Raw genomic sequence first — 27,468 nt, 5'->3', positions numbered from 1 at the left:
TTGTAATAATGCCCTAATTAGTGAACTATTAGAGTACCATTTGGGAGCAGGTCTCTGAAAGGCTGTTTCAGCCTTCCAAAATGTGAGTACCTTCTAAGGGTGAAAAATAACTGAAACTGGAAAGACACATTGGACCAATTCACTCTCAAAATTCTCACGCTCCTTTCACTTCTGTATTTAAATTAAAATTTTACATTCTCCAGCTGACCATTGTTTGTATTAATATATCCTACTCTTTCGCACTGTGCATATAGAAGTTCAACAAATACTTATGGAATCTTCAAATATATCTGGAGACATCTATTGCAAATGTATTTATTTTAAGCAAACTGCAAGCCTAATTAATTAATATTACACTGGCTTCTCTCATACATTTCAGTGTGTTGAGAACGCTTTAAATGTAAACTGTGTATTTAAACTGTCTGTTGTGCTATTTTAAACCCACAAACAACTTAGATGTGGACCATTGTTTCAAACTTAGTTTTGAACTTAGCCATGTTTTTAAATATCAACTGCATACTACTGTAAAAAAACCAATTCATTCAAAAAACAGGCTGGTGAATAATATTATAACATTTGTTAAGACAAGGAAACAGTGAAACCAACATAATTCCCTCTTATTATTCCACTACTAGCTGCGCAGCATCGCTAACAACTTCAGGAGCTTGTTGCACCGCCTTCTTCCTCAACTTTATACTGTAGGCACGCTTCTGGTTCTAGTGATTATAGCTGATGTTTCAACAACGACAGCTAAAAAAAAGTCAAAAGGAAGAGAATGTTTAGTCCTAAGTGGACCTGTTCTTCCACAACTTACAAAGGAAAGACAGTACCGTAATGAGACAATGTATACAGATAGTTTTTCCTCTATCATAAAACCAACAACTAATGCATGAAACTACCTCTATCACATTACTTGAGATGCTCAGTCACTTGAGATTTTTCCTGACAAAGGAAGATGTTCCCAAAGCTGTAGCAGCTGCTCTCCAACTTGTGGTTCCAGCTCCTAGAAACGAGCAGGATATTATAGAAATTATTTGCACTGCTACTATTGAACATATAGAACCAATTTATAATACAACTGTTAGATAAAGTTACTGGTGGCTGCTCTGCATCTTTCTGGAAGAGCTCATCCCTTTTGCTATGAAGACACACATTAGAATTACCTGCACAGGAAGGTTTTATTTGCTAAGGCTCAAGAGGAGATAAAAACTCTCACAAGCAACCATGGGTTGCTACAGGTCGTTTGGGGTCTTTTCATTTACAGTAGGATGTCAGTTCTTAAGAAAATATTCTTATGGTGGTGCTGTGTTCTGAGTGAACACAGTACCACCATATACAAGAACATACGCACCACATACTTTGTACCCTCCACAGGTCATTTAACTTACTAACTACAGATCATTATTTTCCACATCTTTTAAGTTCAATTCAGTCAAGTGTGGTGGAGAATGTGGAAAGGTAGGTTACAGGCAACACAGCAGCTCTTGGTGGAATCATAGACATTAATATATATCAATTGTTTTTAAGATAGTTATGGCTCTTTAGGTCTTAAGAGCCACTTACAACAGAAGCACTGTTAACTCCACCACATGCTATGTTCCTTTCCTTGTTCTTGTAACTGAAGAGGTTTTGGGGAAGTAGCAAGAAGATGATATAAGAAGTTTAGCTCTAGAATCTACTATCAAGGAGATGTTTTGGGAGGGAGCTGGGGAAAAACACAGAACTGCCACAGCGAACTCATGCCAGTTCTCTTCCAGTGTTTTGTAGTTGCCTTCAGGACTAACAGATTAGAGAACTGTCCTAAGCTTCATTCTACCTCAAATCTCAAGATCCTCTTCAGTCTTTACAGGAAACTCAAAGCTATAATTATGACCAGTTATTTGGGTGTGACAGACTATCTTGGAGAACAAATCTGAACCAAACAGTGACCAAATCTAGAGAACCAAAAGAATAATTCCAAAAAGGTTTATTTTTTACAGCACACAGCTTTAAATCTTTTTTAAAGCATATATTTAGCAAGCAACGATTTTGACTTATCAAAAAAGCCTCTATTACTTCAACAGTAATGCTTTAGAAAAATGTACAATGTGCATCACTGAATTCCAATTCAGATTAACAGATACATGAAGACAGCTGAGGTAAATGTCAAGGCTAAACAAGCTAGTAAACAATACACAGTTCTACCAAGTAAAAAAAACTTCAGAAGAGAATAACATTACCTGGCCATCCCTGCTTATTTGTACTTTCTTATTGTCATTCCAAGGGTTGAGCAAATGATGTGCAAACTGAAAAGGAATCCGTTCTTTTTGGATCCACTCCACCTTAAATACACCTCCAAAACCATCAGATCCCCAGTCTTGACTTTTCTCACACCCTATCTCTGAAGCCATTCTAGCAAAACCCTGGAGTAAAATTGAAATATGAAAGACATAATTAGAGCATATCTGCTTACATGAGAATTAAATAAATGACTGGACTTCATACAAACTTTCAAATTAGTTTCAAAGTGACTCACACACTCTCCCCCACAAAGCTGGAGCTTTAAAAATGTTTATATCTAGAAAGTTAAAAGTAGAATCATTTGTTTTTTCACTTCAAATATCCTTTCTAGAGTTTGACCACAGAGAATGTCTCTCAATTTCTCACAACTGCCATCAGAAGTTTTTTTAAGCTGTGTAACAGAGGTTGAAAAGGTGGTGTAAAAACATTTGAAGTTTAAAAGAATTAAGGTGAATGTCCTACTACATAGTAGTCCATTAGATATTACTTGTTAGTTGTAGATATTTTTTCAGAAATCCATTCCTTCCTTCCCATGTTCCCTCTAAGTTAACAAACGTTCACGTAGAACTAAGAGAGTATAGCTGTTCTTCAAAGAAAGGTCAAAGTTGCTTTTGTTTCCTCCTTCAATGAAGTGGAAAGAAATTCCAACAAGACAAATATTCAGAAAGAAAATGCAAGAAATCAAAAATCCAAGATTGTTTCTAACTTATTTAAGAACAACCCTACTTGCCCGCACACCAAACAAAGCAAAACAAGAAAAAAACCACACCACACACCCAACTTATCAACTATTGAGGAAAATTTACGCTAGTTATGTCTTAGGAGTCCAAGAGATGCAGTTGCACCATATAATTTACCAGCACACATTACTCTTGTACGACATGCAGTCCTAGATAGTTCAAGTCAGACTTAAATGGAAATTAATAAAAAGAAGAGAGGAAAAATGATCATATGTATATCTCACCGTAATGCTTCAGTGGTATCACAAAGACAGATGTATTTGGGCTAGTTCATTAGATTTTAAATTTAGCTGACTTCTATGACAGGTTTGTATATAAAGAGGTAAGTTGAACTTTCTTTACCTGCAAAAACTGAGTTTAGCCCCTCTCTACAACACAGCTAACCTGCAACTTTGCAGGTCAAGTATTTAACTTCAAATTAGCTACAAATTTGTCAGCAAACTGTTGACAAATACCTTGCTAAGCTTTCATACCTTTTAGAATAAGTTAGAAATATTAAGTGGTTTCTCCTTTAAGCTGTTGTAGTGTTAAGTACTTTCTTGTTTAAGCTGTTGCCTTAGTCACTGTGTTACTTTGGTTAAGGGGGGGGGCTACACATTGCGAGGGAAATTGGCAGGAACAGATGCTGCATAAGCAAGACCTCTGGGCATGTGGGAGCAAGAGTTCAAGCATAGGGCAAAGTGAAGAAGAGGAGGACATGGGAGGAAAAAGCCTCCAACGACCACCGAAGTCCACCCAAAAGCCCAAGTGTGCATGCGCATTGACTCAGCAACTATGATAATTAAGCCATGAATATGCATGTACTAGGACTATATAAGAAGAGGGCACGAAGCCTTTGCAGCACAGAACTTTCTAGGTGTTGCCTGATGTCGAATAAAGAATGACTGCTTTCTAAAACTCCAAAATGAGTCTTAGTTCTCTTAAACCGGCTTTTGCAGTATCACCACAGCCATTTGCTGTGCTCGCCTAAACCATCCAGCAAAGCTAACATTTAATATTAAGGGCTCACCTGAAAGTGTCCAGACCCTTGAACAGAAAATATTAAGTAAACCATGCTGCTCTCCCAAAAGGCTCTATTGAGTTTTTGTTCATTACTTGGCGTAGTTGACCACATACCCTTCTGTTGAGAAATATCAATGTTTTGCAAGTTGCTACTTTTCATTATAAAGTACCGAACTGGCATATTTGGTCTCGGTGAAGGAGACTTGGAACCCTGGAAAAATTAAATTAAATTACGCTACAATAAAATAAACCAGACTTTGGTTCTGAAGTTTTATACACATGAAGACAGAAATCCCTTGACTGTGTCCCTCCCCACCTCCCCCAGATTCTACAAGAAACACAAAATCTATCAGCTGGTACTGTCTGAATTAGTTTTAAAAGATACTTTACATCTATTTTACATTATGTATTTTTTTATTATTCCAAAATATTAATTCATTCATGAGGGGCACTAAACAAGTATAGCAGAACAGGCCTAAACAGCCTACTGATTAATCACAATTCTTTGAAGCCTGACACACCTTCAGATGACACAAAAGTGATCATTCTAGACTGTGGCCTGAAGCACACTACTCACATTTCCACCTTCAGGAAACATGTTTTCTCCTTTTTACATTGGTTGAATTTAAAAACTGAAAGACTTAAGAGGAATTACTAAATTCTCCAATGAGTCCTTGCCTAGAAGAACAATGAGTTTTCCTCTCCGTGATCTGTTTAATATTGCTGCAGTTTACGCTTCAAGTACACAGGAAGAATTATGCCAATAACCTCATTAAAAATGTGTGCTTTGCTAAAACAACCATCATAAAAAAAAAAGCAGTCATAATAAGGAACTGCATGTACTGTTTATTAATTCAGAAAAAAATTAATAGAACTTCACTTGTTGTTACATTGAGCTTAAAAAAAAATCCAATTTTTTCTACTTTGGATAGCTTTACCTCAGCAGTGTGCAAAAAATAATATTTTTACCATATTAAACTAGCATAACTAGACATTTAGTCTCAATTTTTAGTTCCAAAAAGCAGTAAGTATTATGCATCTGTTAAAAATTAAAATCTAAGTTAGGTTCTTAATTTATCAACATAATACCTGATAGCTACTGAAAGGTATCAGCAAATTTATTTCTGAAATTCTATTAATTTTGAAGCATGGGGTAATTTGTTTACAAAAACTCTACCTTTCCAGATATTGGACAAGAAGGACTAGCACAGGGGCTAGCATAGCTACTGCTGTCTGTAGACTTCACTGATGACTGATCTGACTTGTCATCTGAAGTTCGTCTGGAGTGCAAAATGTTTTTTTCTTTGTAATTCTTTGGCTGGTGAAGTGCGGGAGGTGTAGATTTCATTAAAACTCTAAAAAGTAAAGGTAAATAGAGGATTTACCAAGAGTTTCATAAGTGGTCACAGAGCAATTTATATCTACATATCAGCCTGTTGCATGACTATATATATCACAGCAATTCCAAAATACATTAAACATTAACTAAAAAAATACCAATTATTAATTGTTTCTGAATGCCAAGAGTTAAACCTCTTCTGCTACTTCTTCCCAGAGATCACAATTCATGGACAATATTCCTGACTGCTCTCTCAAACAGCAGGCACACACGTCATATTACTCAATGAAATCCCAACTACAACGCAGCATAGGACATTATAAAGTCTTTCAACAGTATCTCTATTGTTTCCTCCTTTTTATTACTTGCAGAATTTCAAGCAATGCTTTTATAGCTAAATAAATTACAAACTACAGTCTGTAGAAGACCTCAAAAGCTTACTTTTCAGTGCTGGAGGAGTCATCAGAGAATTCAGTTTCTGCTGAGCTTTTTCTACTGTTTGTTGACCTCCATGTATATGCTGAATGAAGGTCTTCAGAAGTCATAGGTCTTGGTCTCTGACCAATTCCTGAGGGCTGCTGCAAACCTGCAGACTGTTCTTCAGCACTTAAAACAACTACAATTGCTTTTACAGTTGCTTCGTCAACTTGACACCACGGTTTAGAAGGAGCTCGCATTCGACGCAAAAATAAGCTATGCCACTTCTGTCTGAGTTGCAACAGCAAACCAGCAGCCTGTAATGAATTTCAATACTGTTAAAAGCTAATAAAAATTACACCAGACAGGTAATGATATCCCACATTTTCCAAGGCAGTATCTGTCATTCTAAAACGAACAGGGTCCAAACTGAAAGACAGACGCCCACATTTAAACTAAGCTGTTATTTTTTCTTTCGTTGGGTGCAAGATCATTTTTAGAACATTTTATTTCATTTAGCTCTGCACCAAGCTTAAAATTATATTGTAAGTCCGCAGGACTTTTTTATTTTTCACTTTAAAATTGTATCTTTTTAAAAAATTAAATCTGTTAATGCTTTATGCCCTTCCTTTCAATTCAGCTGTACTCATGCACACTTCCTTCATACCTGAGGGAAACGAGGTCTAAGTGACACGTTTCCTACACAGACTGCTCAAACAAGATGATTAAATTTAGAAGACTATAGCTGAATTCCCATGTTATCAAAAATGCTTTCATTCCTAAAAAATCAATTTTGAACACCTCTTCAAGAAGTATTCTTATTAGATCTGGTGTTTCACAACCCATTAACTACCACCTACCACACCTAGAGCTTCTCAGTGACCTAAAGATCTCTATCTTCAAAAGTTTATTTTCTTTAGTCTAAAATCTGTTACCAACTTTCTTTCAGCAACTCCAACTTCAGGTGCTCCATTTTAATCCAGCTTTACTCATCCTTTCAGAGAAGGAAATACACAAGATGGTATCATGATTGTTCACTCAACTCCTGCTCAGATTTTGGCTAAACCAGCTGATGCTAAGGCTTGATGTACACTGGGAGCAGTGCCAGGTCAAAGTGAGAGCACCACATAGGCTAGACAGGTGGCCAGAAAGAGCTAAAGGGCCATTATGCAGCCACTATCACCTGCAGCTTGTAGTTTCCTACAGCCATTACCTTTGGTCTAGTTTGTCAGAATCTGCTAATTTATGACAATGGTATAAACCAAACCAAGCCTCCAAGCTGGAAGATAAAAAACATCAGCTTACCCAAAAAGCTTCTGAAGCAGATCCACCAGCAGCTGGACTGCTGATGCCCTCCTGCGTCCCAGTATGATACAGGAGATGTCCCCACCGTGACAGAGGAGGAAGGATGAGCACTCTCACCATTGGCTAAGGAACTAATGCTTTTTCTCCTTTTTTGCTCATAGGTGCACAAATTAAGAGTTATGGGTTATGTAAGTCATGAAACCTTACAATCAGAATAGTGAACAAGTGAATTCACACGAGACTAGTCTAGGCAAAAGGGGATTGAGCCCCTGTTCATTTGTTGTATTTGTTAACGATCTCATGAAATACAGGTTAAATCACAGAGCATGTTGTCCTGTAAATACAAGAGATCCAAACGGACCATGACAGCCATTCTTACAGAATGGCTTGGTGACCCAAGTGTTTCAGAAGTCTTTTTAGGAAGATATGATGCAAGTATCCTTCTACAAGAAACAAACATTGCAGTGAACCATTACTTACTTCAGGGTCCAGTTTAAGATGCAGCCATTCATCTAGCTTCAGTAGTGCCAAATTAGCAGTTGTTTTGTCTTCCACCTCACTATCACTATCATCAGATACTCCATCCCCTGAATTAAATAAAAGGTGCATTAACATTTCCATATTATTTCCATGTACATACAAAAAACTGAACACTACTATATTACCAGAAACAAACTCATTTTCCTTCTAAGTTTTATTTTAAAATGTAAGCATTTGTAAAATCACTTTTTATTTTCTGAAAAAACACCTCAGTGAAAAGTCTTTGCTTCAGTAAGCAGAACTCAAGTATCCAGAGCTGCTGAAGGCCCTGCTATGTAAGCACCTGTATTGATGTGATCTGACTCATTCATGTACCTTTATCAATATCAGCAAGCCATTATAAAAGTTTTGTCTGAAGCTGTCTGCAAAACCACACATTGCTCTATGCTTTATTTCCTAGTAAAACAGCAGATTTAATGAAAAAAATTATGTACATGTATGGCTATTAAGCAGGATTGTAATTTTTTAAGTACAATTCAATAAGCATAAATACCATTTTAAGGGTAACAGTTTAAGAGTAAGACAGGAAAGCTTCAAAAATAACTTAGGCTCTTTGACTCAAAGTAATATTTCTAGAGAACTGGCAGCAGGATAGATTATTTTCACTTATATTCCTACAGTGCTCCATTAAATAAAAAAGAAGAAATTTCTATGTACTCCTTATTACTTCTACTTAACAGTGTATCTAATTGTCATTAAAATTTATCAGTAGAAAATAATTTTTTACATGCATGTTTCAGTTGGAAACAATAACAGAATTTAGAACCTGTCAATATGACAAAAAATTCTTCAGTTTGAATAAGATAGTTCAAAGTATCGAATAAACTACTCTGTAGAAAAAGCATACTACAATTTTCAGCATTAGTATTGTCATTAGACATTTTGGTTGCATTTTTTTATTTCATTACAAACTATACTATGTAAGTATAGTTTACGGATATGAATCTATGTGTATTCACAAAACTGAGACATTTGTTACATAGCCTATATACTATTCTTAAATAGCTCTGTCATTTTAAGAATTAGCCAATATACGTATTAATTACTATTGAAAAATAAGCCTTCCATATCACATACTAGTATATACCAACGGAAACATTCCAAATCCAAACCCCACTATACCTCGAAAGGATGAAGCTTCCTGCAAAGCATTACTTGGTAACCTAGCTGGCCCACAGAAGAGTGCCACAGTAACAGGTGTTACAACAGAACAGCATCTGATATTTGCTATTCTGTGAGCTCTTGTCATTTCATCATATATAAGCCAGTCTGTAGGGAGCGCGTGGATGGCTGCAGCTTGCCCATTTGCTGGGGGAATCTGTGCAAGAGCAAATAAGACTAGGCTATTTTGTCCTCTATTTGTAATTAAAATAAATGTTAACATATTTCTTATTTTATATATATGTAGAAGTAAATACATAAATATTTATATACAAATAAATTTATACACACAAATAAAAAAGCAAGAGAGAATTCAACCAGACTCACAAATTACCCTACCACCTTGAACCGGTATTTTGTTTTAAACAAAAATCTAAAAAAAAAAAAAATCTGTTTCAGAGCAGAACTTCTTCCTGCTATTAAAAGCACAGATTGTTACATCTTTAAAACAGTTTCATAACTAGGTTTTTTTAACATTGTGTCTCATTCCATGTAGAAGGAGGACTAACTGAAACCAGTTTTCATGAAATAATATTGGAAAAATAAACCAACTCGCATTCTTTATTTTATCTACTGCCAGAATAAATATTTTTTTTAATGTAGTGTTTAATGCCCATGCTGCTTTTAAAGTACTGACAACTATGAAAAGACATTTCTAAAATGTTTGATAGAGTACAGTGCTCTTTTTTGTGAAGTATAAATTAATAGTTATTTTACCTTTTTATAGTGAGGTTGACTAAGAACAGAGGTAGGATGAAATCGCACTTTCTTCTCCTTTGCTCCAGTCAAAACCAGGCTTTCTCTGTCTACATGCACTAGATTGGGATACATCCCAGCCACTAAGGCAGCCTTAACTACAGCCCAGTTTTCAGAGTTAGTATTAACATCTCTAATATCAGCTCCTCCTCTGGCTCTCACAAAACCTGAAGAAGAGGACAAAATTGTGTTATATTTGATTGCATTTAAGACTCACTTTTTTATTTCTCAAAAGGAACTTGAAAAAAAAAGTGAAATAAAGTACAAATTTGTTGTGTTTTTCCTCCACTGCCAACCTTAACAGCATCAAGAAGAAACTATTATACTGAAATCCTTCTTGATAAGGGGTTTTATACTAACACAGAATAGAATTACTTTTTACAACACAAAGACATTTCCTACAGAAATAATTTATTAGAACGCAAAAATCCAAGGAAACATATCTCACACTGAAAGACAGTGGCATGTTGAACACTCAGGCCACTTTCAGTTAGATCAGCTGTTCCCACGCCACACTTCCTCACTCTAGCATCTGCACCATGCCCAGATTAATGTGTACTGGTCTGTTTCAAATTAAGGAAGGAAAACTACACCAGGGAACACTATTCTTGTTACAATTTGTATACACGTGTACTATCTATACATTTGACTCCAAAACTATGTTAAATCTTTTTCCAAGCTATTTACCTGAGGCTCTAAGCTGGCCAAGCAACTGTGTTCTCATTCCTATAATGATTTCCATCGTGGCTTGAGACAGAAAGTTCTCTTCACAGAAGGCTCTCTCCCGGCCATCACTGCGTGCCTTCTGCCATGCCTGTGAAGAGTATTTTTACATTTGCCTATTAATTTTATTAGCTAAAATTTTACAATTTTTAGCTAATTGCACTTTAAAAAAAAAATTGCACTTTAAAAAAAAAGGCATTTACATCAATAAAACAAAGGCAAAAAACCACTCAGAGAAAGGAAATGTATCAAACTAGATTATTTTTTCTAGTTAAGTACTAGATTCTCTTTACCCATCCCCTACATTAACAAAACAATCATTATGTTAAGTTATTATAAAGATTATTATGTTACGATCATTATTTTAAGTTATCAGTGTAGCAGGATATAAAGTGGCATCTTTTTGGAACACTCACAATTTAACCAGGTTTGAGAATATAAGCAAAAAAATTACAAAATGTGTCCCCTCATAAATTTGTGAGTCCAAATATACAGGAGAGCCACTAGGCAAAAATAAATAAAGTTTCTTCTCTAAGGACTTAATCATAAGCGTTCTGCATCCAACTTGACTGGTAAAACACTTAAGTTGATATGCGATCTATTGTGATCAGTACTCTTTCTGAAGATGAAATAATACCTGGAAAACCCTCAGAAGAGCCATGTGGTCACTAAATGTTCCTGCAGTAAAACGTTTTCTACACAGCAACGCTGCCCGCTTTTGAGAGGCCAACGTAGGTAAGACAAAAGGGTCTCGATATGCAAGAGTGCAAGCAATAGTAAGAATAGGATCCAGGCACTTCAAAATAACAGCGCACAACACCATTTTACCAAGGTGTGGCTCTACTGGTAATTCAGTGAGATGATAACCAAGTTCAGTGAGATCTTCCCAAGGTTCCATGGCATCTATTGTCTGCTTTAAAAAAACATAAAAAAAAAGTAGGGGGCGGGGTGGGGGGATGGGGATGAAGGGAAAAATTGACAAAATTAATTTACCATTAAAGCAGAAAGGATGTGAATACTGAACATTAGACTTGTTCCTAAACACTAAAAAAGCCAGTCAAACTCTTAACAGTTTGAGATGAGATTTTTAAGTACTCTCCTCCCTAAGATGGAAAAATACACCTAAACACAAAATTAAAAGACAACACACAAAAACTCAAAGCCTCGCTAAGTAACTAAGTAACAGTACCAGTACAAACAAAACTCAGTAAGATATGTTGCCACATGACAAATACTGAATCAAATACAATTCCCATCTGTATCTATTCCTTTGCTGACCTTAAGCATTTGCACAGCATTTCTCACAATTAAAGCTGGTGGAGGATCAGGAGCTTTCATAAGAAAGTCAACAATTGGACAATTAATTGGAGCCAGAAGTTTTGTGTGTAAACAAAGTTCCTGTAAGTTAAAAAGGAAAAAAGATTGTTAAGATTCCGGGAAAGGAACACTTTTTTGGAGTAGTAATATGATTTGATGACAATACATTTTTAGAACTTATAATTTCTAACTGAACATGCACCTGAAGTGGCATTCTTAGAAGTTCTGGAGTCTGAAAATCCAACATATTCTGAAATCGGAGCCTGCTGAAGAGATGAAAACAGACTCCAGGCTTACAGCGCCCAGCCCTTGAAAATAAAATATGGAAAGTAGTTGAAAATTAGAATTTCTTAAAAATAAAAAAACCCCCACAAATACACACAAACTTAGAATGAAAATGCAGAAGCAGATCTAAGAAAAAGATAACTTTGTTGTTATGTGTAAGTCCCACACATTAGCTGAGAGTTTTCCAGTAAATACATTATCTTTGATGACATGGAAATCTGTTATTTTAATCTTACCCCACTGCAAGATCTAGACAAAAAAAAAAAAATAAGGCCTATCTAAAAATAGAGTGATGTGGGTTTTTTTACTAACCTAAGATCAATCCAAATCTAAACTGTCCTTTGCTGCAAGGAATGTAAGTCATAAACTTAACTTCTTCCTCTTCACATCCCCAAAACAGTTGGAACAACAATGATAAAGGCCGGATAAGTCATTAATCGTTTGGAGTTCAATAAGGAATCACTGCTCAATGTCTCTTCTAACACTGGGATAGAGAGGCATCAATTAAAAACTATCAACAGGCAACCCTCTGCCCACAGATAAATCATAAACACCTTATTGGACACTGTGGCTGCTAGAGCTACATGAGAGAAAGAGGAAGGAGAACAAGTCCATGGGGGGAAAACAACCTAGACCTAATGTAAGCTTTGGGAAATTCCTGAGTGTTACTTTTTACAACTTGGGAAATGACTCCAAGGAAATACATGCTGACCCTTGCTCTTCTGCAGAGAACTAGAATTGGCCATTGTCCAACATGATACTGGACCAGACTAGAAACATTACCCTGTGCAACTGCTATTACATTGTGTACTTTATCCTCAACAAACAGGACAGTGGATATTGGCAAAATAAAACTCAGGATGAAGCATTTATTACCTGCCTTTTCTCTGGATAGCACTGGCTTTTGAAATCCACACCATTTTTAGCATTGTAACACAACTCAGTGCATCAAAAGACTTCTATAAAAGCAAAGGAACATAGAAACAAGATCGAATAGGGTACCTGAAATACAAGTTACTAGTGATCTAGATCATCAACAGAAGTTCCCTAAAAAAAAAAATAATACTAAGCACCGGCAGCTTCTGCCACAAAGGTATGTTCTAAAATTATTAGTTTCAAGTGAATTCATGCTATCTCCTTCACAGTAACTTTGTGCTACGCCGTTTCCTAAATAAAAGTTTTCTAGTCATAGGCAATTGTAAGTCAATAAAAGACATTGTGTTTTGTGCTACCACAAACCAAGCAAAAATGTGTTGCTATTATAGGCAGTAAAGTTCTCCTTTGTCTCACTTGGAAATTATGTCCTTATTTTCCTACGTTTGATGCAACATTACAAAAAAATTTATTACCATGAGAACTTCATAAATTTGGTGTGCATATCGCATATGAAACCCAATGTTATTCTGTAAGCTAGGTCTTAAACAGCTGCCTTATGTTATTTCACTTTTCTTGAGCAAGTAATTAGGGAATGGCAATTCAACAGATCAAAAAAAATGCTTAAGACCTTAATGGATTAGATTTGAGCTAGATACAATATAGTAGCACAAAGTGAACTCCCAGTGTTATCTAAGTCTCAGGAAGATGGCAGTCTAAACTGATTGACTTGTTTCAAAAATCAAACAAATACTAAGTTTAAAAAAAAAGTCTATATATCCACCTGCAATAGCTTTTACAGAGTTTTTAAACAGATAGCTATTTTCAGTATTTGTCATAAAACAAATGGATGTCAAAACTTCTCAGTGAGTTTTGTTGCTTGACATGCACTAGCTTTCAGCCTACTATAAAAAATATTTCTCCAAAATTTATGTTTTATGTATTTTAAAATAATACTATGATGTTTACTTCCCAAAGAACGTTTAAGCCAACTGTACCTCTTTCATCTTGCCCGAGTCTATGACAAACACAACATCATTGACTGTTATGCTGGTTTCTGCAATATTAGTTGAAAGAATCTGCAATTAAACAGAAAGACAACTATAGTAACTGTAAAAGCAAAGACAAAATAGATCAATATAATACCTGAAGAAGTCCTCTGATACTTGCTATTTTGCGGACGCCAGAAGGTGGACTTTTAAGCACCTTCTTCTGATCCAAAGTCTGCATATTTGAATGAAGCATGAAAACTTGGTACCTAATGCAAGACAAAGAACACTTTTTAAGGATCTTTAAAAGAAACAATAAAAACTCAAGGCTATAATAGAAACTAGAGGTTTTTACCTGTGAGCATTATCAGCAAATCTCTTGTCATCAGAAAGAATACGGTCCCTCAGGCTAACTATCTCATCATATCCAGGAAGAAATACTAAAATTGCTCCTAAAAAAGAAGTTGGTTTGCAGAGTTCAACAGAAAATTCACTTCAAATATGTGTCAGTACTGAGTACACTGGCACTCTGAAGGTTTCACCTATTTGGTATTACTGAAAAAAGAGCACAACTCATGGGAAGCTGAATCTACAGCAATTTATTGGCAGTGTGTGTATATACGTACCAGCATCATAACTATGACAGATGTTATAAAGTAAGTGCATAATCAGGTCTAGATCCACTTTTTCATCATCAAAACTGTGATGATAAGCTTTTAACAGTTCTCTGTCCTCTGCACTAAGGTCACTACCACTTGTTTGGACCAGGGAACTTTCATCCAGATTTCCAAATTCCAGGGAAGAACTAAAACATACAAATACACAGGCCAGAGTCAAGGTTGTTAGCTTTGGGTTTGCATTCAGACATTCAATTCAAATTTAGACCAAGACCAACAAGACTACTCATCTCAAATTTTAATTTTAAAGCAGCAGAGCAGCACCTTCACACTACTATTACTGTTCACTGATTTACATGTTAACCCAGCAAAGCACGCAACTTCAATTTTTAGCATTAATTTTATTATGCTTCATTGAAACACAACCATAAGCAAATGTGACAGAACTTGAAGTATAAAGACATCATTTGTTTATCTGTTAAAGGAAAAATATTTAAAAGAAATGTATTTTCCAAAAACTTCCCTACCATAATACTTAAGCAGGTACTACACTAACAGAAACTATACAAAGAGAAATTACAATAATACAGGTCTCTACAAAACTGTAACTAAACTATGTTAACTGCAAGTTAATAAAAAAAACAATTCTTGAACAGCCTAGTGTACATGTTACTCATATAATGTTTCTTTAATATGGATGCCATTTATCGACAATACACAGATAAAAACACACAATAGATTTGTTTCCAAAATAAGCATCTGAAATTAAAATGGTACATGGTAAAGAAACAGCAGCTTCTCTGCATATTTATTTAGAATATAACAGGATAGACTACTTCAGTTGGAAGGAATCTACAATGATTAACTAGTTTAAGTTACTATACTCACATCCTGCCTATATACGTAATCATGATAGAAATGTCCATATCAAGATGATAAACACTAGTAATATAAAAGAAGTCCTACACCACTAAAACTATATTTATCCTAGGAGTTGTGAAACATAATCACTATGATACTGAATACAAATAAACTTCTTTTTAAATAACTCTGGTTTTGAAATATTCCTATTCTCAAATAAATCTTGCTATTTAGGCCAGATATTAAAACATAAAAGCTAAAAACTGTTCTGATTAAAAGAAGACAAAACAAATTCTCCTTCACCATGTAATAAAACAGTTTCTGCGAAGTAGTTATAGCTTACCTGTAAGACTCCAATAGGTCAACAACCTCTGTCTGTCCAAAGCGCTTAGCCCAGTCCACAGCCATCCTGAAAGAATTGCATAAAAATCTTTATTCATTTCTCACTTCAAAAGATACATATGAAAAGCATGTTAAATGAGAAGATGACACCACACTTTTCTGTCAATTTCTGCATTATTATTTAATCAGTACCATTATTGCTGCATCTGCAGCTTCCCATTTTAAAACATCAGATCCCTTGAATCCTAATTCTTACCTTTTCATATTGCAATTACATCGTATAGTCCCTGTTTACATGAAGATAAAATTCATGGCCACAAAAATCTGAACTTTCACAGATTCACAAATATTTTTGCATGATACAACATACTTACAGATATAACACAATACAGTCTTTACTCATGTAATAAACTATTTTTAAATTCAATATAGGTTACTCTCTTAAAATAAGAATCACCAAACATTTTTAATCTAATTCAAACAACCCAGCGAGGAAGTTTCCAATTTTTCTTCCAATCAGTCTGTTAAATCAGGCTCATTGAAACCAAGAGTGTATATCCCATATTCAAGACTGTTTAATTAGGAATTCAATTTAGAATTTACAGAAAACAATGTGATGAAGAGAAGTTAGAAACTGTTTAGACTGTTGAAACCTATTAGTGCTTACAGTAGTCTGATAAGTTAGTAAATTAGTTTAGATGTTATAGAAATTTCTTTCTCATTTTTATATTGATAAATATCTTTCAGTTTATCTGTTGTTTTTTACCAGCCATTGGATGACTTGCAGTGGATACTTGCTCCCATACCGATCAGTTGTTCTACTTGACTCAGAAAGCCTCTCCCTGAAGCAATCATTAGTGCAGTCACACTGGTTTCACTATGCCTATAGTCAACTGAGAAGAAAAAAAAATACCAAAAAACAAATACCAAAAAACAAATCAGCAAAATCAATGCAAATGTTATTTTTTCATCTAAATGTAGTATGAATATGACTTTCAAAACCTAGCCCAAAGAGAATGTTTCCTCACTTCATACCACCAGTCAGTTCACGTGAATTTAACACTATTTGAGAAACACAATATCTGTCAGTATTTCAAAACAAGTACAACAACAAACAACTCCAAAACTCATTAATTCTGCTAACCTATTCATTTTTTCAATAGGCATCATAATTCAAAGATAACAACACTTGAAAGATAACGCAGTCACAAAAATTCAAGCAGTTTTCTGGTCGTTTTTTCTTGTGTAATTAAGACGAGAAACTTACCACTGACATTTTCAGTTAAAATGAGATGGAACACCTGAGCAAAGGAATCAACATCTTTATGTAACCAGATGTCAGAAAGACAAGAATCCATTTCTTTTATTAGCCATGGCTCAAGGCAATTCCCATCTTTCTCAGTCTGAAGAGAAAAAACAGTACTGAAAGATGAATCTCTTCAAAAAGTTGTCTTTATTCTCATATATTAGACACAAAGAAATCGAAGTTAGTTTTCCAAGTAACAACAAGAAATACAGCATTCAGATATCAGTTAAAGCACTTATTTTATCATATGCAAGTACTTTAAGCAATAGCAGCCTAGGTGTTTGATCTAAACAAAAGTTATTTACAACCATAACTGAAAAGCACACTTTAGCTAGGGTAGTTCAAGCTAATAAAAGAAAAAAAAGTCAATGTTTTAAAACATGTTAATATCCTTCTATAAACTCTACAGGAGTAATATATTTAAAAAATAGTTTTTAAATGGGTAGTAACAATAACACAGATTTAAAGATCTCTTCCAACTAAACAAAAAGTTTACCAGTTGATTAAATACTGTGTCACCACCATCATCCAACAGATTACACTCCTCAGTTGCACTTGGGACAGATCTTTGTCTCGGAGATTTCGTTTTGATATTATTTTCTTGAGCAGAACACCACTCTGTAAGAGTGCTTTGCTGGTTTTCTTCTAGAATGCATAAAGTATTTCCAAAAAAAAGTTTTACACATCTTAATTATCCATTGTTTCCAGCTACAAAAAACAGTTACATGAAGTCACAAAGTTTTACCTATTCAATATCTTATTTAATCTAGAACACCGTTACCAGTCCAATACAAATTCCATGATTAAGGATGCCCAAAGTGCACCATTGCAAACACTTGCTACAAGAACAAGGTAAAAATTACCATTTGGGTGCTAAAGCCCCCTAGGTCTCCAGTATTCCAACTTACTAAATTCAAACGAGCTTCCCAAGTACTTTCTACACAATTCTCAGTCTAGATCTTTATCCAAAAGTGGCAACAAAGAGAAGTGATATAGCTCCTGCATATAACAACTAATTTTTGCATACAAGTAGGAGAAACAGTAGAGACACCAGGGCCTTAACTGAACTTTTCTATCCACAGTGATCAGAGCTGAGCACCATGACAAACATAAAGTTAGGATTGTATGTTATAGCTTTGGGGTTTTTTTTTGTTTTTGTTTTTTGTTGTTGTTGTTGTTTTTTAATACACAGTAGGGTCATTACTTTCAGTTGTCAGGAAAATTTCTCAAATAATATATCTACTTAACCAATTGAAAAATAACCATATTAAGCTCAAGTGTGTTAATGCTTCTGGACTATATATATACTAAATACATCCATGTCTGCAGAATGCAGTGAAAAATGTTACTAATAGGAACCATTTTTGTGCAAGACATACAAAATCCTTCCCTTTTTAATGGCTGCATTTTAATTTGCATCCAAAAGTCAGCACGTATCTTCTGCAGTCTTCTGCGGGCAAAGCCCCCAGCTATGTGCAATTCTACTCCATAATAATCAGGAAAAATACAACATTTATCAACTGAAGGCAAAAAGAATGTAACCATTGAAAGAAAGTTAATTTTTTTTTAAAGTTACATAATCTACTTCAATAATGTAAACACTGAGAGCTTAAAGACACTCGCTGTCATCTAACCATGTCTCATTTGATATTCTGACTTTGGAATTTTAACTGAGAATGATCCTATTTATTTGTTCAATCAATCAATCAATGAGACTCAATGCCAACCCTAAAAACTAAGAAGTCCACCAACCTCGCTGTTTCTCTTTTTTGTACTTTACCATCTCTTTGTTTGTATACCCAGTGCTTCGTAAAATGTCCTCCAAAAACATCTCTTTAACTTCAAAGGGTCTTCCTTGTACTGTAAGTATAAATAATTCATAAAATATTATATATTCCCTAGGTTCATTCATAATCTTAATTTTAAAATAGCTTTTTTTGTAGACACAAAAAGTAAATGAAAAATTATGATGGCTTCATTTAAGAAATTATTACTTTCCTTGAAAAATCTTGTAAGAGTATATTCACTGGAGTTTATTTTCTTAAGATTACTGGGCCACAAAACAAGATTTCAAATGGGAAATGTCAGCTGGGTACCATTTTTCTCATTAACCTCTTCAATTCTCTTGGACCGTTATAGCAAGAGATGCATGCAATTGACAGTTACTCATTGCAATCTTAACAAAACTAGAAAAAAGAAAATAGCCATTTTTGTTTAAGGTTAAAGAAAAGAATTCACAGTGTAAGACTGCCACCTCGATTACAAAATATAACAGCAATTAATACAGCTTTAGTGCAAGACCCCACAAGCAGATTGCCACCCTTGTATTAAACTTTTTTCCTTCTCACTTTCCTCGACCACTACAGCCAAAACTGTCTTTCTTTACTGAATACTTCCTGATAAATGAGACATTCCAAATGGTCTTTATCACCTAATAATGTTTTTTTTTTTCAATATAATTGTTTTCTAAACCTTATTTATGGACATTAAAGTATTCTATTCCACATGAAGAACTGAAATATCTCAATTTCAATTTCTGGGCCCTTAGCAAACATTTGCCACACATGAATTTAAATAATTTAGGACATTTCTCTTCTTCACAGAGAACAAGCTAGTGTTCACATACTTTTGGAACCTGTCGTGGAGGAAGTCTTCCAACACTCATCACAAACTCTGTGTACTACAGAAACCCAGAACTACAAAATATTAGTTTCTGTGGTCAGGATTTTGTCTGCCATATTGTTAAAGGAGGATCAAACCTTTTTCATTACATTAACAAAGTATCTAAACCTTCTTCTTTTAACTCTTAAATTCCCAAAAATGGAAAAAGACACTTTCCATGTCTTTTCAACTGTGATTAGCCTGGGAAGACTAGTATGCGATAACAGTATAACCACCGAGGTAAACTGGAGAAAGAGACTGTCATCAGAATTTCCTGAATTAACATATTGATCTAAATGAACAGGAAGCTACCAGAACAGTAAACTAGAAAGCCACATAACTATTGCGACTGAGGTTTCCTCTCTCAAAAAAAAAAAATTTAAAAAAATCTGAAAATCACTGAAATAATGTATAATTTCCAGACTCCTGCCTCCAACAAGTTGCAAGCCTTATTTTACTAGGGAGAAATTCAGAATTGGGAACTATAAATAAACATGTCTATCTGTGAAAAAAATAGATTTATTTCTCAGGAACATTCACTAAAAGAAATCAATGATTTGTAGACAGGATTCTAAAGAAAGTGATTCTACCTCTGTCCTGGGACTGTCAAGCTCCTTAAAAAAAGGTTGACATGCAGACAATCTACTTGATTGTTTTGAAAAGAAAGCATTTATCTTAAAAGCTTCTCTTCTTAGACATCATTGTTGAAAAAGGAAGAGGACTGCAAAGTGACTGAGGAAGTCATCCACGCAGAAAACTTGCAAGCCAGGAGGGTAATGAGAAAAAAAAAAAAAAAGCACCTCCCACACATCCATGTTTTACCTCTACTAAAGATCAGTCAAATTAAATTAAAACAATAATGATATCTTTTTCTTCGCATTTGAATGTAATCTAACTGCAAGTTACTGAGCCTGAACATAACATAGCTTGCCATGTCTTTTCTCAATGTTTACCTAGATTAACAGCTAATAATCTCCTTCAAAATAAAGGATCATGTGATTAAAAAATGAAAATCCCTTTGGCCTAGGACTGTATTTCTGAAGAGACCAGGCCTGAAGAACTAGAATCTACTGGAATGAATCAAATATACATCACACTCTTGCAGATCCTAGGGTCTGTATCACCATGGAGATCAGCACTTTAAGAACCTTTTCCTGCTCCTTGAACTGAACATGGCAGGGGCCAGAACATCCCTGCACTTATAGAACTACCTGTGATAAAAACTCTTTACTCTGAAGTAGGTGCAAGTAGTTAAGAAACAACAAAAATGAACAAAGAACAAGCACTGCTGTAACTCTCAAGTGTATTTATCATATTCCCTTACTAAGAATGGTTTGCTAGTTTAATAAAATCTGCAAGTCCTAGGGCAAGTACACTCAGATTTAAGAGCTTACATAAACACTTACTGTGTATTACTGGGCAACTTCCAAAATACCTAATAAAGAGATTTGCATCTAGAGCAGCACTTGAAATAATTAGTTTTAAATTAGGCTGGTCTTGCAACACATCTCTCAGTTTTATTAACAAGAAGTCACTGAATCTATCCCTCTCATGCACTTCATCCTGTAACAAAAGAAAAAAACATAAACATCACAGATCCAAGACTGTAACTTTTCACAAATATGAACTTGTTTAAAAATTAAAATACCTAATTTGCTGGTACATTACAGATGCATTAAAGTGTGTAAGTCCAGTTTAAGTAAAGATTTTTTTGAAACTATCCAAAAGTCAAAAAATATGTGAAGAAGTTTCATAAAGATATCAGAGCAGCCTGCTCTGTTAATGCACAAGCCACATTTACCTTGACTTCAGATGTTAAAGTGAACTTCTGAAACTTTTCTAATTCTTATATCTGAATCTCATTTTCAAGATGACACAAATCGCAAATCCTACAAATATATTAGTAAATTCTCACTTCACAATTGATGAGCATTTACAGAAATGTATGATACCTCATAACAAGAAAAAGGTTAAATTGCTTAGATCCATTAAGTCATGCACAAAGCTTATCATAAATTAAGGAACATGATTGATTAATCATCTTTGTTGATGTGTTCTTCTATTTCGTTTTGTATTATGAACGTAGGAAGCAGGGACCCAAATACAATATTTTTAGGCTGAAGTCAAGAGTATATATAAATCATTCTCACACTTTTTTCTATTTTGACAAACAGGCAGGCACCTAAAATTATAATGAATTTTTCTGTTTTCAGCAGTAGAGAACTTAATCTTGCAATAAACATTCTGGTTCCACTGACTTATCAAACTCCACAATAGGAATATTCACATAATCATAAGCACACACATTTAAATAATGTGCTGAAAATAAGACTACTCATCATCTTGAAAACATTGAGGCAAACAAATGGACTGCAAGTCTGGTATTGCTACAACAAGTATGTGATATTAGAAATTCTGACACACATACATGGAATGATATCTACACAAGCCTCCCCAAGGCTTTCTGACAGGAAGTTCAGTAAAATTCAGAGCTCTGTCCTCACAACTGCATCATTATTCTAAAATTAATTATTGGCATGAACCTAAAGTAACATAATTCTACACAAAAAAACCCCACACCATAAAAATATACATGCTACAACAAAAACTCTGTAAGTCTTCAACGTTAATTCAGATTCGAACTAAACAAAAACCCCTAAATGCTCAGCAAATTAAGAAAACTAGGGTGTCATCTTCCAATTAACAAGTAATACATATTGCTCCAGCTTACATGAAATACAATAGGACTCTTACCACAATAACATGTGTCACTGTCCATAAAGTGCTGTCTCCTGCCATTAGCGTGCGAAGTAGCATGCCATTAGTGCAAAATGTTAACAGTGTCTTTGGAGAAACCCTATTGAACAGTTCATAAAGGTACTTCAGTCTTTTGTATCATTTAAATGCATGTTAGCTTTCCACTACTTAATAAAAATTAAAAGATTGAACAGTTGCTCACCAGAAGTGGAATTAATTATAGTCCTCACCAAATAATTCATGCATACTATTTGTTTTTAAAGTATGCTTATTCCCAGAAAGTTCCTAAGGAATCTTAGCGTTTATGCTCCAAAACTTTAGACAACAGATTAAGTAACAAAGTGAGATTTACATTTATGTAAGTAAATAAGCAAGTGAAACAGAACCTTGAGAACCTCTCCGTGCTGTTTAATTTACTGAATAATTCAGTGTGGACTGCTTTGGAAAAAACAGATTCCAATTCTTCAGCATATGCTTGAATTAGTCTTTGTATTTGCCTACTCGTGTCTGATTCACAAAGAAATCGGCTGATCCTTTTCAAATGCTTCAATTTTTCTCTTCAAGAATTTTTATATCTTTAAAAGTTCTTCTAGTACTTGTGGCAGAGTTAGCTATACAAGTAAAAACAGCAATTGCTGCTACTTTCTCCAGCACCGCCACCTTAAGTACTGAAAAGTTCCTTTGTATCATACTCTACAGTTCTTTTCTGGAAGACACGAGCTAACTAGTTATCACGTGTGTATTTCTTTCCAAGTTTGGAATTCATCCCTCATTTAAAAAAAAATCCACCCACATATTAAATTCAAAGAAGACAAGCAAGATGGAAATGCTTTATTTTACCCATCTCTATTCCCCTCTCTTCTTCAGCAACCTTCTAGAAATCATCACTGCTGCCTAACAGTTAATAAAACTTAAAAAAATTAGACTCCTGTGTTACTGTAAACACCTTCATCCACATCACCTTTTTTGCCCAGAGTAGGAAATATTGCCATCTGACCCTTTTATTCTTTCTCTTGAGAGAATCTATTACACTTCTTAAGCAGGATTTTCCACACTGCTTCCAACAATTCTTACATTTTGATCTGACCTGTACTTTCTTCTTCTTCAGCCAGCACAGTACTTCCACACATTAATAACACACCTTATTTGCAATTCATCTTTACTAGCTCTTTTAATCCTTTAATAGTCTTGTGAGCTTTGGTACACATATTCAAATTCTTCTTTAACTTGGCTTTGTTATTCAAATGCATTCACTTTCATTAGCTATGGGATACCTTCATCCATACAAGCAACATAAGCTACCTTTCTTCTCACCAATACCTCAACTGCCGCTCCTTCCTGGAACTCCCACTATGTACACAGTTCAAATAATCTAGAAACCACACAAAATCTTCAGACTTCCTGCTCTGCTTTAGGAACAAATTCCTCAGGTGACCTAGAAATCCCTACTTTTGTATCACTTCATGCTTTACACATAGAAGCTGAAGCAGAGTAAATTTAACCCAAACTAGATTGGTAAATAATGCTCAGCTTCACCATTCACTTCCAAATCTTGTTTATTTTCCTTTCATGTCCCCTATTAACTCTCACTATATAGCATTTGTTACAGCGTATTGGTCTTCCTACCCATCTTAAAGGTCGTAGAACTTTTGGATCTATATATGTTAAAAGTCGGGAGAAAAAGAAAGGACAGAGTAGACTTGATCTGAAAATAAAATAAGGAATTCCAAACACACCCGCAAGGAGAAATCAAGAGAAAGCACCTGCAATTCACTTACATAAAGAAAACTCACTACATGAAACTGCAAAATACAGGACAAAAACTCTCTTCTTCACTTGTAAATAGTCTATTACCTGCTTTTACATGCTGAGCTTTCAGTAGGCTCTGTACCAAATATACTGTACTTTAAAAGTACACAAGACACAAGATCAATTGACTTTAAGAAATATCATTAATACCTGCTTTCTAATCGGATCTGATAACCAACTGTCTGGCCAATCTTTTCTCTTCTTTCTGCTGCCACTCTTTCAGCCACAGCAACAGCTGCCAAACGTCTTGGCTGAGTGCAAAATATCCGACAGGGAGTTCCATTTTTGTAACAGTCATCAAGAAGGAACTGAGGGATCTGTAAAAAAGCAGTTTAAATTTACTTCTTAGTTTGATAATGTCATAGCTTTTTCATCATGGTGAAACAACTTAACTGCATCTCAATATCACACAGGTTGCAAAAGAATGCACATTAAGATTATCATGACAAACATACTTGAAGGGGCAGAAAGGAAGCAAAAATACATTTCTGATTTTAAGTTTCATGTTAAAAAAAAAAACTTGAAGCTTCTCTCTCCTGCTTCAGAGAAAGCTATAAAGAAATACCTATAGGTAATATTTTGTTTTAAAACAGTAATATTCTACTCTAGAACTAGCTTTAGAAGGACAAAGGCTATTCAAAATAATATTCAATATTTTGTATTATTTTCAGTATTCTATATTCTTCAATGTTTTATTTTAACGAAAAACAGCATCTATGAGAAAACCGTGCAGAACCATTCATACTTTCAGTAAGTATCTGCTGGCTTAGTACTTTAAGGGCAAGAAAGTTAATTAGAACTCAAGACTTCTGAGTACATAGGAAAACAAAAGCCTTAAAACTAGCATAAAGAAATCCCTTATCACATAAATATTACAAAATCAGCATGAGTTTTCCATAATAATATTTTTTTATTTCATTAAACATACTTGAGTAGTTTTTCCTGATCCAGTCTCTCCTACAATCAAAACAACTTTATTGTCCTTTATTATTCTGACAATTTCTTCCTGTTTTTCAAAAACTGGCAGTGACTGTCTGAAGGAATCAAACTCCGATTCTCCTCTTTTCACTGGAACCTGGGGGATACCATTGTTAAGTCGTCCTCTTGCCTTGTTCAGTTCTCTGTTTTCTATGAAGAGAAGTTAAGAATTTACTTGGACAGGTACAAAACAAGGTCACTAAAACACTGCTTAAAAATCATACATAAAAATGAAAATTAACTTTGTATGCATCCCTATAGATAAAGTGACAAAACCATCACACGTTTAAAAGCCATATTCATAGCAATTCCTCTTGTCACAGTGCTTGAAATATTGTTCAAAGCAGTTAATTCCTTTCATAGATATTTTCAACAAAAACAGACAGTCTCAGTGATAGTTGCATCGCTGAGCAAGGACCTACAGCTTAAACTGAAGGAAAAGAGGGAAGTACAGGAAGAGGAAGCAGGGTTGTATAACCTGGGAAGAATACAGGGGCGTTTTCTGGATGTGCAGAGATAGCATCAGGAAAGCCAAGGCACAGATGGAGCTGAACTTGACAAGGGACATGAAAAGTAACAAGAAGGGGTTCTACAGGTACATAGGCAGGAGGAGACAGGCCAAGGAGAGTGTTCCCCCTCTGATAAATGAGAAAGGAGAACTGGCTTCCTCAGACATGGAAAAAGCTGAGGTACTCAATAAGTGCTTTGCCTCAGTCTTCACTGGTGGTCAGGCTTCCCATGTCTGTCAGGACCCTGAACCTCTAGGTGAGGGTGAGAGGAGCAGAATCCCTCCCACTATAACAGCGGAACAGGTCCGAGACCGCCTCATGACACTGAATGCATATAAGTCTGTGGGGCCAGATGATGTACATCCCAGGGTTCTGAAAGAGCTGGCTGATGTGGTTGCCGAGCCACTCTCCCTCATATTAAGCCACTCTCCATCATATTTGAAAAATCATGGCTGCCAGGTGAAGTCCGCAGTGACTGGAAAAAGGGAAGCATTACTCTGGTTTTTAAGAAAGGGTGAAAAGAAGACCCAGGGAACTACGGGCCGGTGAGCCTCACCTCTGTGCCTGGGAAGATCATGGAGCAGATCCTCCTACCTCCTAGAAGCCTCATTAAGCCATGCATGAGACCAAGAAGTGATCTGAGACAGACAACATGGCTTCACCAAAGGCAGATCTTTGCCTGACCAATCTGGTGGCCTTCTATGATGGAGTGACGGCATTGGTGGACAAAGGAAGGGCGACGGATGTAATATACCTGGACTTCTGCAAAGCCTTTGACATGGTCCCTCACCAAATCATTCTCTCTAAACTGGAGAGATATGGATTTGAATGATGGACTGTTCAATGGATAAAGAATTGGTTGTCTGGTCTCAACCAAAGGGTTGTGGTCAACCTGGGTGGAGGAGTGTTATCTGTTTGCCTATGGTGTAGAAAATTGCTGTTCTTTATAAAGTGGTGTAATCTCATGAAGGGTGTTGAAGGTAAAGGAAGTCACGTGTCAGAACCAAGGGGGACTGGAAATGTCTGGGTGGAGGCTGGTCACAAGTGGTGTCCCTCAAGGGTCTGTCTTGGGACTGGTGCGCTTCAACATCTTTATCAATGACATAGACAATGGAATCGAGTGCACCCTCAGCAAATTTGCAGATGACACCAAGCTGAGCGGTGCAGTAGATACAACAGAGGGAAGGAATGCCATCCAGAGGGACCTGGACAGGCTGGAGAAGTGGGCCCATAAGAACCTAATGAGGTTCAACAAGGCCAAGTGCAAGGTGGTGCACTTGGGCCAGGGCAATCCCAGGATCTTATATAGACTGGGAGAAGAACTCCTTGAGAGCAGCCCAGTGGGGAAGTACTTGGGGGTCCTGGTGGACAGGACTATCTATGAGCCAGCAGTGTGCGCTTGCTGCCCAGAAGGCCAACTATGTCCAGGGCTGCATTAAAAAAAAGGGATGGCCAGCAGGGAGAGGGTGATTGTCCTCCTCTGCTCTGCTCTTGTGAGACCCCATCAGCACAAGAAAGACGTGGAGCTCTTGCAATGGGTGCAGAGGAGCGCCACAAAGATGATCACAGCGCTGGAGCACCTCTCCTATGAAGAAAGGTTGAGGGAACTGGGCTTGTTTAGCTTGGAGAAGAGAAGGCTCTGGGGAGACCTCATTGTGGCCTTCCAGTACTTGAAGGGAGCTATAAACAGGAGGGGGAGCGACTGTTTACAGGGGTTGATAGTGACAGGACGAGGTGGAATGGTTTTAAACTAAGAGAGGGGAGATTTAGGTTGGATATAAGGAGAAAGTTTTTCACTCAGAGGATGGTGAGACACTGGAACAGGCTGCCCAAAGAAGCTATGGATGCCCCATCTCTGGAGGCATTCAAGGCCAGGCTGGATGGGGGCCCGGGCAGCCCGC

The 27,468-nt window shown here is 35.9% G+C and overlaps 1 protein-coding gene across 1 annotated transcript in view; it reads right to left on the bottom strand.

Moving 5' to 3' along the window:
• Positions 1-922: 922 nt before the first annotated feature.
• YTHDC2 (YTH domain containing 2) overlaps positions 923-27,468 on the bottom strand; it is a 36,309-nt gene continuing 9,763 nt past the window's right edge. The window contains exons 2-27 of the mRNA XM_010079025.1: positions 25,009-25,208; positions 24,231-24,397; positions 22,269-22,371; positions 20,921-21,077; positions 18,606-18,713; positions 17,350-17,498; positions 16,815-16,950; positions 16,314-16,440; positions 15,549-15,614; positions 14,354-14,532; positions 14,083-14,179; positions 13,909-13,996; positions 13,737-13,817; positions 12,742-12,824; positions 11,783-11,888; positions 11,542-11,661; positions 10,901-11,173; positions 10,228-10,354; positions 9,502-9,707; positions 8,746-8,941; positions 7,564-7,670; positions 5,803-6,095; positions 5,200-5,377; positions 4,030-4,233; positions 2,220-2,402; positions 923-1,003 (exon numbers count right to left, since the gene is read on the bottom strand). Coding sequence (XP_010077327.1) covers positions 923-1,003; positions 2,220-2,402; positions 4,030-4,233; positions 5,200-5,377; positions 5,803-6,095; positions 7,564-7,670; positions 8,746-8,941; positions 9,502-9,707; positions 10,228-10,354; positions 10,901-11,173; positions 11,542-11,661; positions 11,783-11,888; positions 12,742-12,824; positions 13,737-13,817; positions 13,909-13,996; positions 14,083-14,179; positions 14,354-14,532; positions 15,549-15,614; positions 16,314-16,440; positions 16,815-16,950; positions 17,350-17,498; positions 18,606-18,713; positions 20,921-21,077; positions 22,269-22,371; positions 24,231-24,397; positions 25,009-25,208 — 3,815 coding nt within the window. The remainder of the gene's footprint in view (positions 1,004-2,219; positions 2,403-4,029; positions 4,234-5,199; positions 5,378-5,802; positions 6,096-7,563; positions 7,671-8,745; positions 8,942-9,501; positions 9,708-10,227; positions 10,355-10,900; positions 11,174-11,541; positions 11,662-11,782; positions 11,889-12,741; positions 12,825-13,736; positions 13,818-13,908; positions 13,997-14,082; positions 14,180-14,353; positions 14,533-15,548; positions 15,615-16,313; positions 16,441-16,814; positions 16,951-17,349; positions 17,499-18,605; positions 18,714-20,920; positions 21,078-22,268; positions 22,372-24,230; positions 24,398-25,008; positions 25,209-27,468) is intronic.

Source organism: Pterocles gutturalis, unplaced genomic scaffold (assembly GCF_000699245.1).
Source record: "Pterocles gutturalis isolate BGI_N339 unplaced genomic scaffold, ASM69924v1 scaffold29373, whole genome shotgun sequence".
Lineage (NCBI taxonomy): Eukaryota > Metazoa > Chordata > Aves > Pterocliformes > Pteroclidae > Pterocles > Pterocles gutturalis.
The sequence above is the reverse complement of the archived record's forward strand: the minus strand, read 5'-3'. Positions and strand labels throughout refer to the sequence as shown.